Genomic DNA, 15839 nt, shown 5'->3' on the forward strand with positions numbered 1-15839 from the left:
CTTTGTTTAACTGGCACGTGGGTTTAAGCACATGAAGCAGACCTCCCAGCTCTGCCAGGTGTCACTAAAGTTTATTCCAAAGAACACTGACCGTGGCCCTTATTCTCGAAACGTTCGTAGCCCTAAGAATTCTTAACTTTGATCGTAGCCAATGTGTTAAGAATGGGCTTAAGAAGTTCGTAGGGTTACGAACGTTTCGAGAATAGCTAGCCAGCTCGTTAGCGATACTAGCCTACCTTGCATATTGACTGGTACATTCAAAACGAAATCAGATATGTATTTTCATATATTTATTTATATATTTACAACTCTGTACTATTCAGATGTAGTCCAACTAAAGCTGAAACAAGCAGAATCAGCGTATTCCGTGAGGGTGATGTCATCCTGCTGTAGAACTATAAGGGCCTCATGAAATCTGACCCGTCCTTCTCTTTGAAGGTAGTCTGTCCCCGGGCTGTGTACTGTTTCAGTCTTGATTTACTGGACAATTTGTATTGACTTTAGTGGGAAGGTGATGGTCTCGAAGATGCTGGGATCAGCCTTTCTGACGATTTTGTTCAATCAACTATGATATCCCTCCAAGTGGTTGTTGATCAGTGGCACGATGATTTGGTGGTGGTTCCTGATTGATCAGTATTCACTAAGTTAATTAGTCAGTCAAGAATTCGAAAACTCATATTCAGCCTCTAAACAAACACCAATCAGTTGCAAGACCAGATCGGTGAAAATAAAAAAAGGATCTACTTCACATGCATACTTTGAAACCTGAAGGTCTATGTCGCGTGCAGACACCGACATGTGACTCATGGGTGCGCGCACATTGAGCGAGACAAGTATCAAGAGGAAAACCGATGTCATTAGTATGTCATTGTTAACCCAATTAGTTGGCGATTCGTTAAAAGGGTACACAACCCTCTTAAGATTGTGTGGTCAAGCACATATAACAATAAGAACCCCGGGTTTATTGCACATGTACTTAAAAATACAGGAACATGAGCAACGTGAAACAGTAATCAGTGTACTGTTACTGTATAAAAATATGTGATCAGTACACGTGTCAAAAAAACCCCAAATGCTTCTGCTCAAAGTGAGTGCTCTGGATTTGGCGAGGCATTGCCCAGTATCTCAGTTCATTCATGAACGATGCGTCAACTTGTACGAAGAAAGTTAGAAGTATTTCGTTTATCCCATTAATGCAACCTATTTTTCGTTGTAAACTGTCAAATGCAATCTTTACAGGGCATTTTTGGGCAGCTATTCTGATGATTTGTTTCGAGAATGTTTAAAAATCCATGGTAGGAAATTAAGATCTACGATAACAATAAAATGTACTCCATTGAATCGTGAACACAAAATATATACACGGACATGTGCGTGCGTATGTACGTGTGAGTGTACACATTGGTTGCAAATAATATCGAGTAGAAATGGATCAGGTATATGTACTAACCACCCTTGTGCAGTCTGTTCTGAAAACAATACTTGCGGCTGATGTTGGATAGTTAGGTTCTTACAGTCACGATATTTGATAAACCCCAACGAGTCACATTATGCAAGGGAAGTAACTCCGCGTCGCCGTTCATGTTTGTTTTGATCATATTCGTTCGTTGACTGGCAACTAGTCTGTTGGAAGAAGATCCACGCAATGTGGACTGATTGACTTGAATAATTCACATCACAGCTTCGACTTTAATCACCCAACGGCATAGACTGGCCTATCTGCCCTTGAAATACATCGAGTAACCTTAGTTGTATGGCGTTTGGAGAAAAGAACCTGATTCAAGATGGCCACACCCCCAGATCATGCAGACCTACCTTTGGAACCGGTGAGACTAGATAATTCTGACCCAGCTTCATGAATGATTGATGAAGCGTAGCTAACAACTCGAATTTGTATTTATCGTGAATAATTTAGTAAGTTTTGAAGATATGAAATCGTAGAGGAGGTGACGCATTCCGAATCGTTGGTGACTGCAAGAAACAGCCGTGTACACCTGTGAACCAGTAGGAAGCCGCCAGTCTTAGCGCGTCCAATTCGTTTATTGTTTTCCTAGCAAATAAGAACGGCGGGTGTTTGTGACGACAGGCTTTGTTCATTTGTTGTGATAGACGAACTACCTGGCGATCAAGCTCAGGATGACCTGTTTACGCTCCATATAATTCTATTTTTGATGGTGACAGGAAAATTTAAATCGATAAAGGAAGTTAGCAACAGAAAACAGGGTTCCCGCATACAGGTCCCTAGTTTTGGATTTGCTTTGTTACATCATAGCCTATCATTGTCAGAAATATCTGATAGTGTAGTAGCTGAATAACTAAGGTAAGTTATTTTTGCAGGCTAACCTTATATCTGTCACTAAAATGCAATAACAGGTATATTGTAATGGGCTAATAATATTGGATTATTGGCAGTACTATTATGTAACTATCCATGCACAAGATGGTTGCTATGTCTAGTGTCACTGTTATATGTACAGAGTAAGACCATGAGTTTGTTGCAAGTGTCTGTCAAGTACGCAGTTCATCATTAAGTTAAACATGATCTTGCAATGTAGTAGTATGAAACTTTAAGTGTATATAGCATGGGCACTGTGATTAGTTATCTAATGTATAATTATGTAGTAAATGTTTGCTCCAGAAGGTATTGGGGCTGCTGATATTGTAGTTATTTGTCATAATTGTGTAAGGTTATTATATTTGTTATCAAATGTATAGTTTACATTGTATTTGATGTCAATTGGAATTTGGACAACATGTTGAACGTTATGATCATAATGGTACAATTTAGATAAGTTATATTTGTATTTCGTGGCTAGTAGAGAGTCAGGAAGAACACTCTGTGTACATTTTCTCATGTTCAAATAATTATTAATTTTGTAGATAATCTTTTGTAACATGATCAATTTGTCTAGTTGATATAGATCATAAATATCTTTAATCCTTAACTAAAAAGGGGTTGATTATCAAAGAGTATTGGAAAAGAAATGTTTTAGCCAAAATGTCAGAAAGGTCTGAAAAAAATCATATTTCACATCATTGGTGAAAATTGGCATACTGATACATGGATTATCAACAAAACAGCATGACAAACGTTATTTAGAAAAGGGCCATAAATGAAAACATAGCTTTGTGTATTGTGTGAGTAAATTACAATAAAACTATTTTTATGATATACCTAATTAAGCATATGATGGGATGTTACCCTGCCATCCCAGGTAGTTTGTCAGCAAATATATTCAAATGTTCACTTAAGTGTTATCTTTATCAGTCATACTGGAATGTACCTAGGATTGCAAATCAAGCGCCCTTTGTGGAACATGTGATGAACCTGAGTAGAACTGATCCTCAGAAACCCATGCTTGTCATAGCAGGCAACTAACAGGATCAGTTGTTAAGTCATGATATCCCAACTTCATAGATCAAGGATCATGATGTTGATCACAAGATAGTGCAACCGTATAACTGAAATATTGCTGAGGGTCACATTAAACAACAACAAACATTCACGTCATGATTTTGGACTGTCATAGCACATGGTCTTGTGATGTTTACTTACCACACTAGATTATCATGATTGAACATGCTGGATCATAATGATTAACATAGTGGTTTGCATTTATATTTAGCATGCTGAATTTTCTTAAGTCAGTTGTCTGAATGATGTTGATAGACTCCTGTAAGTGTAATAACAAGATTATTGTACATGTTACAGGGCACTCACAGACTCAGTGCCAAATACATTGGTTCAGAAGATCCAGAGGAGAGCAAGCACCTGTTAGAAGAAGTTAACGGGGTTGCTGTCATGGATGAACGTAAGCTTCACAGCCTTGTCATCTAGCATTTATCAGCTTTCCTGAAAACACACTTAATTTTATGTTTGCATGGGTCATTTGTGGCCACCACGTTAATTGTCTGGTAGTTGTGTCCTTGTAAGTTAACTTACACTAGATCCAGTGTTAAAGTTTTGTTGTAAGCAAAGGAAGTACATGAAGATGATCTGTTTTGTCAGTTAACTGCACTGATTTTTATTCAAATGTAATAATTCCAAGTTTATGACTTTTCAGTAGTATATTTCTGCCTTTGCACACATTTCCTGATGGGGTAATTGGGTGGGCTGGTGATTTATTTTTAGTTTCGTGCACATATACAGTTGGTTCAAGGGATCATTAATATATTCTTAGCCTCACACAGAAACATCTGACCAAGATAATTCCCTTTCACATGGACATTTTTTGGTCAACAAATTTTGGAGGGATTTTATGACAACTTTGTTGAAGCCCTCTTCTTGACTGTACAAAACGTTAGCAAAGGTATTATAGCATCATTGTTCGAGTCAGAATTGGTTTCAGCTAAATCTTTCTTCATAACAAAGCCAGATCATGAGACAGTGGCCACAGTTATGACTGATATTAGTTTTAGTGCATGGCCCCGGTGGAAGAGCACAATGTCTCAGTTTCCATATTTGTTAGTCTTAAATACCTTGACTATTTAGTGTAATATGCCCTGTGAACCATCAGATGTCCTTCGCATCCTAGAGTATGTTTGGTTAATTCCGATGTCGCAATAGTGAAAATATCATTTCAAGAATCTCTTTGGTCAACTTCAAACAGAGAAAGATTTCTGTGTGAGACTATCAGGCATTATTTTCATGCTGGTCCATGTCAGGCCTAAGCTCAAATTGTATTGAAAACCAGCATCCTTCCCCACTGTAGTGGATGGCCCACTTTCTTCAAGAACTTGATCTGCTCCTGGTTTGTCCATTTTACCAATTCTCAGAAAAATATTTTACTATTTTCAAATTCCTTCAATGTGTGGCTCAGTTATCAATCAATCCTGGTATATACCACTAATTTCATGTTCCACTGAAGTGATTGTGAGTTTCTAGAAGCACAAGATGGTCACTTAGGGTGCTTAGTCAAATGAAAAGGTTCTGGTAGTCTTAGATCAGCCTCATAATTGTTTGCAAATTATTTCACAGCTTTTTAGAGTAATTGTATTAATGCATATTACATCAGAAATGTCCTGCCATCAACAGTGGTGTAACCTTTTTCTTGATTTGTTACCGGGCGGTGGGGTAGCCTAGTGGTTAAAGTGTTCGCTGGTCACACCAAAGATCTGGGTTCGATTCCCCACATGGGTACAATGTGTAAGGCCAATTTTCTGGTGTCCCCGCCATGATATCGCTGGAAGATTGCTAAAAGCAGCGTAAAACCAAACTCACTCACTCATTGATTTGTTACATTGATGCATGACACCCATATCAAGTATCCTGCCCTGTGATTTTCCAGGATTACTGCTAAAACTGTGTCTTCCCATTTTCACTAACTCTGACACATAGGCCTAACACAAATAGAACTGAGTTGACAAAGTTTATTGCATAAATGAATTCATGTCACATGATAACAGATCGCTGTTTACAGCAGTTTTAAAATTGAATTCCAGTTCCTTTGATTTAGAACAGTAAGGATTCAACACGAGGTTTCTGTTATAATTACACAGTTTATGTGAACAATTTAAGAGAGACATGGACTCTGGAAACATGGATAATTGCAGCTATTGTACTGTTAAGCTGTTCATAATACCTCCATGATTTTCACAGTAGCCGCTGTTGGGGGTTCGTGACAGAATGGCACAGTGACATTGAATGGGTCAGCTTTATTCACACTCATGCACAAGTAGTTAAGTGGCAGGATTGCAGTTCAGGAAATGATAGCAATGTTTGGTACAGCTATAAGATCATAGCTCCAGCTATCTGAGGCACAGCCAGTCAATTTTTTGTAACTTCCTACTAAAGTACAACAGTGATTTAGCTCCAGAGTTCATAAGATCCACCACAATACAAATTGCAGAACATTACTAAAATATTGAATGCCCTACCCACTAGGTATGAAACATTATACAACTGTATTACTAGAACCACAGTATTTGGCTCTCGGTTCAGCACTGTCATTTTAAAAACCGTTTTATACCTCTTCAAAAATGTCTACAAATCAAATCGTGTTGTCCAAGTCTATGCATTCCTAGACAGCCATCATTTACCTGGAAGTAAGTTCGGATTTGCCTTGAATGTTGTCCACTTAGATATACAAGTCAGTAAGACATCAGTACCTTGGTTCAATTTTTGGCATTATGATCATATCTCATATACTGAATCGAAACAAACCGAACCAAAGGCCTTGTACCGCAATACATACCATATCATGGTGAGAGTGTACCGTTTCACCCCTACCACCCCCGCCAAAACCATTTACATGTGAATAGAAGACACACATACTGAATCTATGAACACAAAAGATGTCAAGATGACAGTCTTGGTGGCTGTTAGTATTTTTAGACATTAGATAGTTACCTCATTCTGTTTATATGTTCACAACATATGATGAAGTAAAATTTTCAAAGCACTTAAAGATAAATGGTTTGAGGTATGTTAAAGTACACTATACGCCCAGATTATCACCCTGATTAGCTTGTGTTTGTTTTGTTGTTTGATGCTGTCAACAGTCTAGACCAAACAATCCTGTGATTGACATCATGAGCATTAATCAAAGTATTTGGAAGATGGTAACATTCATCAAATACGTTGAGGAGTTCGAGCATTTGATTCAGTTAGTCAGCTGTTATGAATACATAAAGACCAAATCATGGAGTTTATGAAATCTGGTACAATATCAGTGGACTTTAGAAGAACATTATGAAGAATTGTAGAAGGATATTTTGTTGGAACCAGTATTTGTGTCCAGTAAATATAGGAAAGTGAAAGTAATGCAGTAAATGATACCTTTGTACAGAACAACCTGCGCCAAGGCTGTTATAAATGTATAATAAGGCGTGGGAGTTATGATCACCTTGGCACGCAGATTGCTTTGTACAACTGCTGTCCCTTCCAGCTAGCCCTTTCTGGAATGCTAAAGCCCTAAAGAGTGCTAAATGAAGCATTTCTAGGTTTCATCAGTTTCAGGAATATAAATCTCCCATCCTGTTGGGGTCCCTTTTTAATTTAATTGGAATCATTTGTTTTATCAAAATATTATGTATTCATAGACTTGGCGTTAGTATCAGTTGCATAAATGGCCGTCATTTGACAGTTATGCTGGTTAAAAACCTGCTTATAAAAGTGTCCTAATCTACATAGGCTTCCTGCTAGAGGGATCATCCACGACAGTCAATACTATCCCAGATGCTGAGAAAGAAGGTACACACTGGTGGCAGGGTTGTTCTCTATTGCTTGCTTTTCTTCTGCAGTTGCCTCCCTTTAATGTGTGGCTGCTTCTCGCTTTCTGTAACTACATGTCATATATATCTACATGCATTGTTGATGTTTTTGTGTTTGGGATGAAATGGTCACATGGATGTAAATCAGTATTTGTATATGAAGAAAGAGTGGTTTAGCTTTAATAAGTACCTCTGCAGTCGCTGGCGTAAGTCGCAAGTCCAGATCAAGTCATTCTTTTGTTCAAGAATGTTCATCTCTCAGTACTGTATGCCTGAAAGGGAAACTAGGTCTGTAAGTAGGTGGGATTAAAGTTCTTGACACACATGTACACTTTGTTGGAATGTTAATTGAAAATTTCTATTAATTAATGGCTCTACAAATTACAAAATGGTTATATCCAAATACATGTATCATACATCAGTGCAACAAAAAAATCAGATTCCAAGGTTTCCCTCAACCTGGTTTAGTTGCCATATGTTTTCATTCTGAGTAGTAATTAAATAATTTTTGTGCTGTTCATATGAAAAAAGGTATAAACAAAATGTAGTTGTGAATTTGTCAAATAAGCAATAGTTCTCTGCAAGTGTGTCCCAGTGATATTTGTTTGAGTTAAATGAAAATGCTTAAGATGTGGTAGAATTAGGTAGTTATTGGCAATTAAACATTTTGCTTTTTTGAATATTTTATATTTTAACCTTGATTTAATCTTGGATCATAATGGGTTCTGAAGCAGCTTCCTTTTGCTTATAGTTAAAGGTATTAATCCTTCATATGAATGTCAGTTGACTGGTGCTTGGTGTGTACTAATGATAGGTCTCAGCCCATTTCCATTTTAAAATGTTCACCTGCTCCTAATCCACACTTGGAGTTACAACAGTCTTTATTTCTGAAGTCTCTCTTGACATTTGTTTTTGTGTACAATTTACTTTGAGCTACAGTTCCTAGATTCAGTTGTAATGAATGATACAATGACACATTTTGATGTGACATTGACCAGCTGCAATGAGTCACTTTTTCAGTGAGAAGTCAAACAACTATTTCGGAGTGCTCGAGTACTGAGACCCCTTTCCATTTCATCCCTGGCAAGCATGATTAGAGATAGCTATGTCCAATGTTGTACTTCTGTGTCTAATATTGTATGTACTCTGTTACTAACAAGCTTGTCATGCTCTTATCCTGTATGTCTCATGTTTATTTACTCGGTGAAATGATTTCAACACATACTCATGTGTTTGTGCAAAGCTGCCTCAAGCAGCTTTATTCATCAGAGAGAGAAATAATTTGCCAGACTTGAATGCTGTGCTGGTGTTACTGGTTATGGATAACAATGTTATGACAATGGTTTTCTTTGTTACTGTTATTGGATGTAAGAACCACCAAACCCTAATTTTACAAAAAAGAAATAAAATACATTGGTAATCTTTGTTGTCGTGCTGTCTAGAGGATTAGGCTGAAAATATTTTCAAAGTTGTAAAAGAGTGAGGTGAAAGAAAGTAAGCCTGCGATTTGACATTCCAAATGGCTAAAACTGTATTTATCCCCCGCCGCGCGTTTAGTGCAAGGCAAGGGATATAGTTTTAGGCTCTGTCCAATTGGACAGATTGGAATAGTTTCTTTCCATATTTGGTATCTAGGTTTATCACAGTAAATGAAATGTCTCAATCAGGTCTGGTGACCTTGACCGTCATCTCGAGGTCCTAAGGGGACTTAAGCATTTTACCTTTTCAGCGAGATATCTCAAGAACCATTCACTGGATTTTCTTCATATTCAACACCAAGCTTTGTCTGGAGAGGGTGCAGGGCTCAGTCAATTTTGCCCCCACTCTCATATACACGGTTAAATGTTAAAGTTATCACAAGGTTTTACAGTTATATTTGTCTCCAGTGTAGAAAATAGTGTGCAGAGTAAGTAACAAAGAGAATTTCCTTTTTATCATTGTGATTATTTGAGGGACATTTTCTGAAAATTGTTGCTCAACACATGATAGCTAAACTGGCCTATCACATGGCTGAAGCAACATAGATGAATTAAGAAAATGAAAGACATTTATTTGTTAAGGCAAGTAAGTTAGTAATTGTCACTGAGCTGATTAAAGTGATCAAACACTAAGAGGTACAGATTAAGGAAGCAGAGTTGTGTCATGTGTTGATTGCGAAAACAGTGGGATGGGTAGACATGCATTCTGGAGGGGAACCTGTTGGCTATTCATCCTTCCATCAGTTGCAGTGATTAGATGTGACAAGTCTTCCTGTCAATTATGAATGAATACCAGTGTACTAGCCTGACCGCTTAGGCATCCCACATGGTTTTCATTTCTCTCAGGTTTGTCAGTAGGCAGAGTTGCCTCCCATCGTCCTGTCTTATTTCGGTTGTGTATTGTTTAACACTGCACTCAGAACTATTTCAGCTATATGATGTTGGTCTGTTACTAAAATAATCCAGTCTGGCCCAGACATTCCAGTGATCAACAGGATGAGCATCAGTGTGCACAATTTGGATATGATGCCATGTGTGAACCTAGTCAGCGAGCCTGCCCAACTGATCCTGTCAGTCACCATGTACAAAATAGCAATTATAACCCACATCTTCAAGGGTTCTTGGGTAGGAGTTTTACACTGACATTCAAACTGAGTTTTATCTTCGGTCTCTCTGTGCCATGCATATGGTTATTTTAGACAATTAATCAACACCTACAAGATTTAGCTTATACACATTCCTTTATTTGAAACTGAACATGGGAAGATTAATTGTGAAATTCCCTATTCAACTGATTGATATGTTTTGGCTGGAACCCTGAATCTACCTAAAGGCAACATCTTGTGCTATTTGATGTAGTTAAAACTGTTAAGAAGGAGTTGTAATGACCATTTGCTTTTACTCAACAGCTGATACAGAACTGCATTAATATTCAGGGAAAACAATTCAGATGTTTAGAATATTCTCTCACTGAGCATGTTTTAAATATCAAACTTTAACAGGTAAAGGCATTACAGAACTATATTTAATGTTCAGAAAACGTGAAAACAATTCAGATTTTTAGAATATTCTCTCAATGAGCATATTTTAAATATCAAACTTTAACAGGTAAAGGCATTACACAACTATATTTAATGTTCAGGAAAGGGAAAACAATTCAGATTTTTAGAATATTCTCTCAATGAGCATATTTTAAATGTCAAACTTTAACAGGTAAAGGCATTACACAACTATATTCAATGTTCAGGAAAGGGGAAAACAATTCAGATTTTTAGAGTATTCTCTCACTGAGCATGTCTTATATTTCAAACTTTAACAGGTAAAGGCGTTTGGTAGAGTTCCTGCAGTGACAAACAAACAAATGTAACATACTGTAAAGTCAGCCAATTGCCAGTTTGCTCCATAGGTATGGTAGGTCATGAAATTGTCTCTTAAATGATATATTCAAGATCAGACAGGGTCAAAAGTGAGGTATATTATTGTGTTTGAAAACTGGTTTGTTTCCATTTGATCAATCAGTGGTCATACATACTTTATTCTGTAGAATTATTGTTAAAGAACAAATAAACTCTTTTAACCATTACATATGCAAGACTTGTGGTTAGTTTTAAGCAGAACACCAATTTGTTTTTCTTGTAAAATGTTAATTAAAACCAATCAATTAAGACTGAAAACAATCCTCAATAGCATTTATTCTCAGACATGGTGAATGTTCACAACAGGGCACTGCCATTTTTACAATTTTTTAAAATCAGTTTGAGAATCATTTAGATTATGGTTTGTTGTCATCAAGTTAGAAGATCAAAACTACTTCCTGCTCATAGTTAAATATGCATGACATTGCTTATAACAGAACGATTTATAACCATTATGACAGCATGCAATTTTAACAGAATCGTCTATGAAAACAAGTCGTGTCTCAGAAAATAAGCAAAGGAGGTGACAAAATTAAATTGCAGTAGAATGTAAACACACAAAGCTTTCATTTTTCAAAATAATTATCATGATTGCAGGCTTAGACAAACCTATAAACAAGATAATCTACCCCCGTAAAAGTACATGAATACTACAAAAACCTCCATAGGTATACCTCATATTACATCATGGAGACACCCCCCCTGATTTGCTGAAACGTTCGTGGGAGAGAATTGTCCATTGTTGCCAAAAAGGTCAATTTAAGGTAATTAAATGTCGAAATGACAGGGTTTCATTTACAAAGATGTCAATAAATGATTTATGTATTTGTACATGTACCTCCCTAAAAATAAAACGAAGTCAACAAATGATTGGCGATTTCCTTTATTGGTTCTGTCCCTGAAGTTAGTACATCTTTCTATTAAGAACTGAATCTTTGAAACTCTGATTCTTCAGTTAAAAATCTTTGTTGGGACCTGACATGGTGATATAATATGTCCCTAGCATTCTATTGCTGGTCCTAGCTACTGACGACAGAAGTGTATCAGGTTGTCAGCATGTGCCACCTGTTGGTTACAACATAATACCCAACAACACATGGCATCGTTCATGGCGTCAGCCACAAATGTTTCTGCTACAAACTGTTCGATTGTTGTTTAATGTCATATTGATTAACAGCATGAGCAGTGTGTCAAACAAGTCAGCGAGCCTGACCACCTGATCCTGTTCGTCGCCTCCTGCAATGGTTTGCTGAGGACCAGTTCTAACCCAGATCAACACAGGTTGGCACGAACTGAAATATTTCGAGGTTGCCATGTTACAGCAGGAATAGTTCATCCAAAGAAAACAAACTTGATTAAAATAATGCCTGTTCAGCTCCATATTAATGTGAATATGTCTGTTTGTAAGTATTATCCAGTTACACCTCAAAATCTGTTAATATTGAAGTCACTGCAATGTGAAGTGTAATCTGTCTGTTCTTGTTTATAACAGAACATCAGATCAGTGAGTGTGGATTGTGGGGTAGCCAAGTAGTTCAAGTGTATGCTTTTCATGACAAAGGACTGGGCTCAGCTCCCAACAGTGTGTGAAGTCCTTTTGTGTTCCCCCAACTATATGCGTTGAACATTCATAAAAGTAATGTAAGATCATGCTCACGCACCCACTTACAGCAGACTCATATGAGTCCTTGTTTCAAACTAGATTCAAGGACAAATGTCTTCCTTCCAAAGTATACTACAAGGGTTTTGTGACATAGTAAACCATGTTTGTAGGTCAGCCAAAAGAATGAGTCAGTTACTCCGTCAGCCTATGTCGGGTCATACATTGCCATACTTCATAACCTGATAACAGGAAGCGAACTGTGTCATCATGCATGGCTGAGCTTCATTAATTTGAAGCATGCCTTGCACTCATAATCTGTACGAGAATGTACCCGCTCACACTAATTATTTCCCATCCCTGGGTCCCCCATGACGTCAGTACTTTCAGTGTGACAGGCCTTGGTCTTGCACTGTGCCCAACAATAAACGTATCATCAAATGATGAGTGGTTGTGCCATTGTTTATTTTCTGATATAAGCAAGAGCAGATTGAGTAACTACATTGACTGAGGCTGTTGGGTACACAGTTGCCTGAACCAAGGTATCTGCTTGCTGGATTTGATTGATGATAGATATATTCAAGTTCAGATAATATAATCAATATTTTATTCTTTCTGAAAAAAATAGTATGTTATGTTAGTAGGTTATTTTCTGTTAAGCCTTACATACTCCAATACAAACAATACATCAGTTTACTGCTCACGTATCTCAATACATCCAGTTCATTACAGGTTATATTGATATAAAAATGTAATGGAAAACTACAGAAACTGCCCAAGAACCACTTTGTGGAGATTCTTTATGCACGATGTCCCTAAGCATGTATGTTTCTCATCTACATCGTAATACCTGTCTGAAATTTGAAAGCAAATGATACAAGGTTGTGATTCTACTGATGAAAGTAGAGTATATGAACTCATGAAATCAAACTATCAGAATGGAATATGTCATATCTCCCCCAAATTATTGGGATGTGTATCGTATTGCAAGCTCATCATATCATTTCACTTCTAATATGTGCTTACATACCGAAGCTAAAGTGATTGGTCAAAGTGAAGTATCTTCTCTTTTTTGAACCTGGAACCTGATCCATGTCAAACATGTTGAGGTATATCAGATTTCAATGTGAAAGCAGATATCTCTGTACCAAAACCCACCTGATTAGGATGTGCAGTGTAGAAACATGTCTTACAAGACCACTATAAGGACTGATAAAATATCTTTCTCTTTTCTCCTGTGTCATGAATATTGTCAGCAAGTTGAACAAAATGGTTGACAAAAGCTTTATGTAAGTGGTGTCCATATTGTTTACCATTTGTTTCCTCGAAGGTCATCTTGGGTCACACTGACATGGCAAATGGATTAGATGGTTGAACTGATTGCTTTGTTACAAGAGTTCAAAGAGGATATCTGTCATCAGTGTGTCCATGCTGTCTAGTGGAGTCATTTACCTGGTCTCCTGCCCTAACACATTGCGCTCCCAGTAAATTTGCCAGAAAGAAAGAGATTAAAATATGTATCATATGCTAATGAAAAAAATAGATGCTACAAGTATATCTTCTTTTATTGATGTTTTTTTTAATATTAAGGAGAGGTATTTATTGATGATATTCAACAGTTTTTTGGATGAGTAACACTATTAACTGCCAAGTGGATTGATAGCCAGTATCTTGTAAATATGTAAGTAGGGTATTTATTGATTGACATAAAACTTTTAATAACTTGGTTTTAGTATGTACTAGATTTGAAGCAGAACACTCCTACTGCTGTGTTCATTAACAACATTCTGTTAGACACTTTCTGAGAGACACTTTAAACCTTATTTTGGTATGTTAAGTACTGGTTTCCTTTAGACTTATAGTGCCATAATATAGTTTAAACTTAATTTTATCAACAAACATTTCTTTTCAGAAATATTTTTAAAATAAGAGATAGAAAGTGGTCTGATGCACATAATGAACATCTGCCAACGCTGTTCTAGTTGTTTGTTTGGTTGTTTAAAGCCCCAGTTGTCCAGCTATGTGATGGCATCTTTGAATGGCATTTTAGAAGTTGGGTTGTACTATGTTGAACAGACTTTATGGATAACAACCTTTTTATCTTTGTGCAACATTTCAATAATGATTCTTTTACCATTGTCAGTAGTCACATTCCTGCTTGATAAGAACATGTAGCGAAACATTGCACTCTCGAAACAAAGAAGTTGTATCCATAAATGGGCAGCTGTGTAGCCAAGTGGTTAAAGCATTCGCTCATGACGCTGAAGACCCAAGTTTGATTCCCCACATGGGTACAATGAGTGAAGCCCATTTCTGTCCGCCACCAAGATATTTTGGAAATTTTGCTAAAAGCAGTATAAAACTAAACTCTTTCACTCACTGTATATATATATAATCAGATCTGGACTGGACATTCCATTGAGTGACTTCATGAACATTGATCTATGTAACTGGAATACAGTTACCTCCATCTACCGAGTCAGTAAGTCAGTCTAACAAAAAACATGGGCCCTGGAGACCACTTCTCACCTGTATGTTCACAGGCTATCTGATTAATGTATTGACAGTATGCAGTAAGAAAGATTTATAATTTGTTGTACCCTCCTGTTTCCTGTGATGGTTGTTATGAGTATGTCGTGTGGGAATTATTGTAATAGTTAAACTTTAGTTGGCAAATGTCGCTCAACACCCAAAAGCATGGGCCTGCAGTATTAATGATGCTGTCTCACAGTCAGTGAACCACATTATTTTCGCTTGAGTTTTTCCCTCCCTGCAGTGCCAAAGCCCTTAATAAAGCAAGTCTAGATTCCCCATGAATCATCCAACCGACTAGGCTCCTTTTCAGTTTAGTTTGGTTTATTTGTTACTATAAAACTGATATATATTCAGGGATGAAGTGTTAGTCAATGATACTGACATGTGTATACCTGCATGTGTATTTTAGCATGGCCTGTCGATCTGCTCATAATTACTTGCTATGTTATATAATTTGAGTAATATGAGTTGACATTCCCTTACAAGCAGCAGAGGAGAGTCCGAAGAGAGGTAATGTGTCCCTGTGCAGCTATTTATGGTGATAGGTGTACTTAGTGTACTTGGTTGCATGTGTATGGTATGTGATAGTTGAACATTTTGTTTACATTTCATTCTGGTTATGGTTTGTTGCATGCTGTGGGGTTAGAAATAAACAATATTTATCACTATGAACTGTTGTGAGGGCACATTCCTCATCAGTGTTATTGAAATAGACAACAAAAAAAATATTAAAATAATAATAAAATGAATTATGTTTTCAGTTTTTTGCTTGTGAATTCAACTGAGAACAGAATTTTCCAGTTGAAAAATTCTTTTATTGAAATACCTTTCTTTGCCTAAATAAGCTAATGGGAGAATGATTGTATTGTTTTTTTAAATCTCTGAAAGAGCTATTTTAGTACAGAGACTTGTAAAAGTTTATCACTCAAATGATTCATTTTAGTTAGGAGAAACCTAAATGAATATCTTGTCAAGACAGTAACAATATAGTCAGTGTTATTTCACAGATAGTTTTGTGTCTGTTGACTTATGTTGACTATAGTATATATCTTGTAACATCTGTAGGGTAGCCTAGTGGTTAAGCTTTTGCATGTCACA

At 36.9% G+C, this 15839-nt stretch overlaps 1 protein-coding gene across 6 annotated transcripts in view; it reads left to right on the forward strand.

The window, feature by feature from the left end:
* The first annotated feature begins 1455 nt into the window (after positions 1–1455).
* The window catches only part of LOC137293514 (FERM domain-containing protein 8-like), a 37547-nt gene continuing 23163 nt past the window's right edge, over positions 1456–15839 (forward strand). For 2 of the 6 annotated variants that reach the window (XM_067824110.1, XM_067824109.1), the window contains exons 1-3: positions 1456–1826; positions 3713–3812; positions 7133–7192. In XM_067824110.1, coding sequence (XP_067680211.1) covers positions 1785–1826; positions 3713–3812; positions 7133–7192 — 202 coding nt within the window. In that variant the 5' untranslated portion in view covers positions 1456–1784. Of the gene's footprint in view, positions 1827–2100; positions 2321–3712; positions 3813–7132; positions 7193–15230; positions 15252–15839 lie in introns of those variants that run through there. The other 4 variants (XM_067824112.1, XM_067824114.1, XM_067824113.1 and 1 more) reach the window with 4 other exon arrangements.

The sequence above is a fragment of the Haliotis asinina genome, chromosome 8 (assembly GCF_037392515.1).
Source record: "Haliotis asinina isolate JCU_RB_2024 chromosome 8, JCU_Hal_asi_v2, whole genome shotgun sequence".
Classification (NCBI taxonomy): Eukaryota; Metazoa; Mollusca; class Gastropoda; order Lepetellida; family Haliotidae; genus Haliotis; species Haliotis asinina.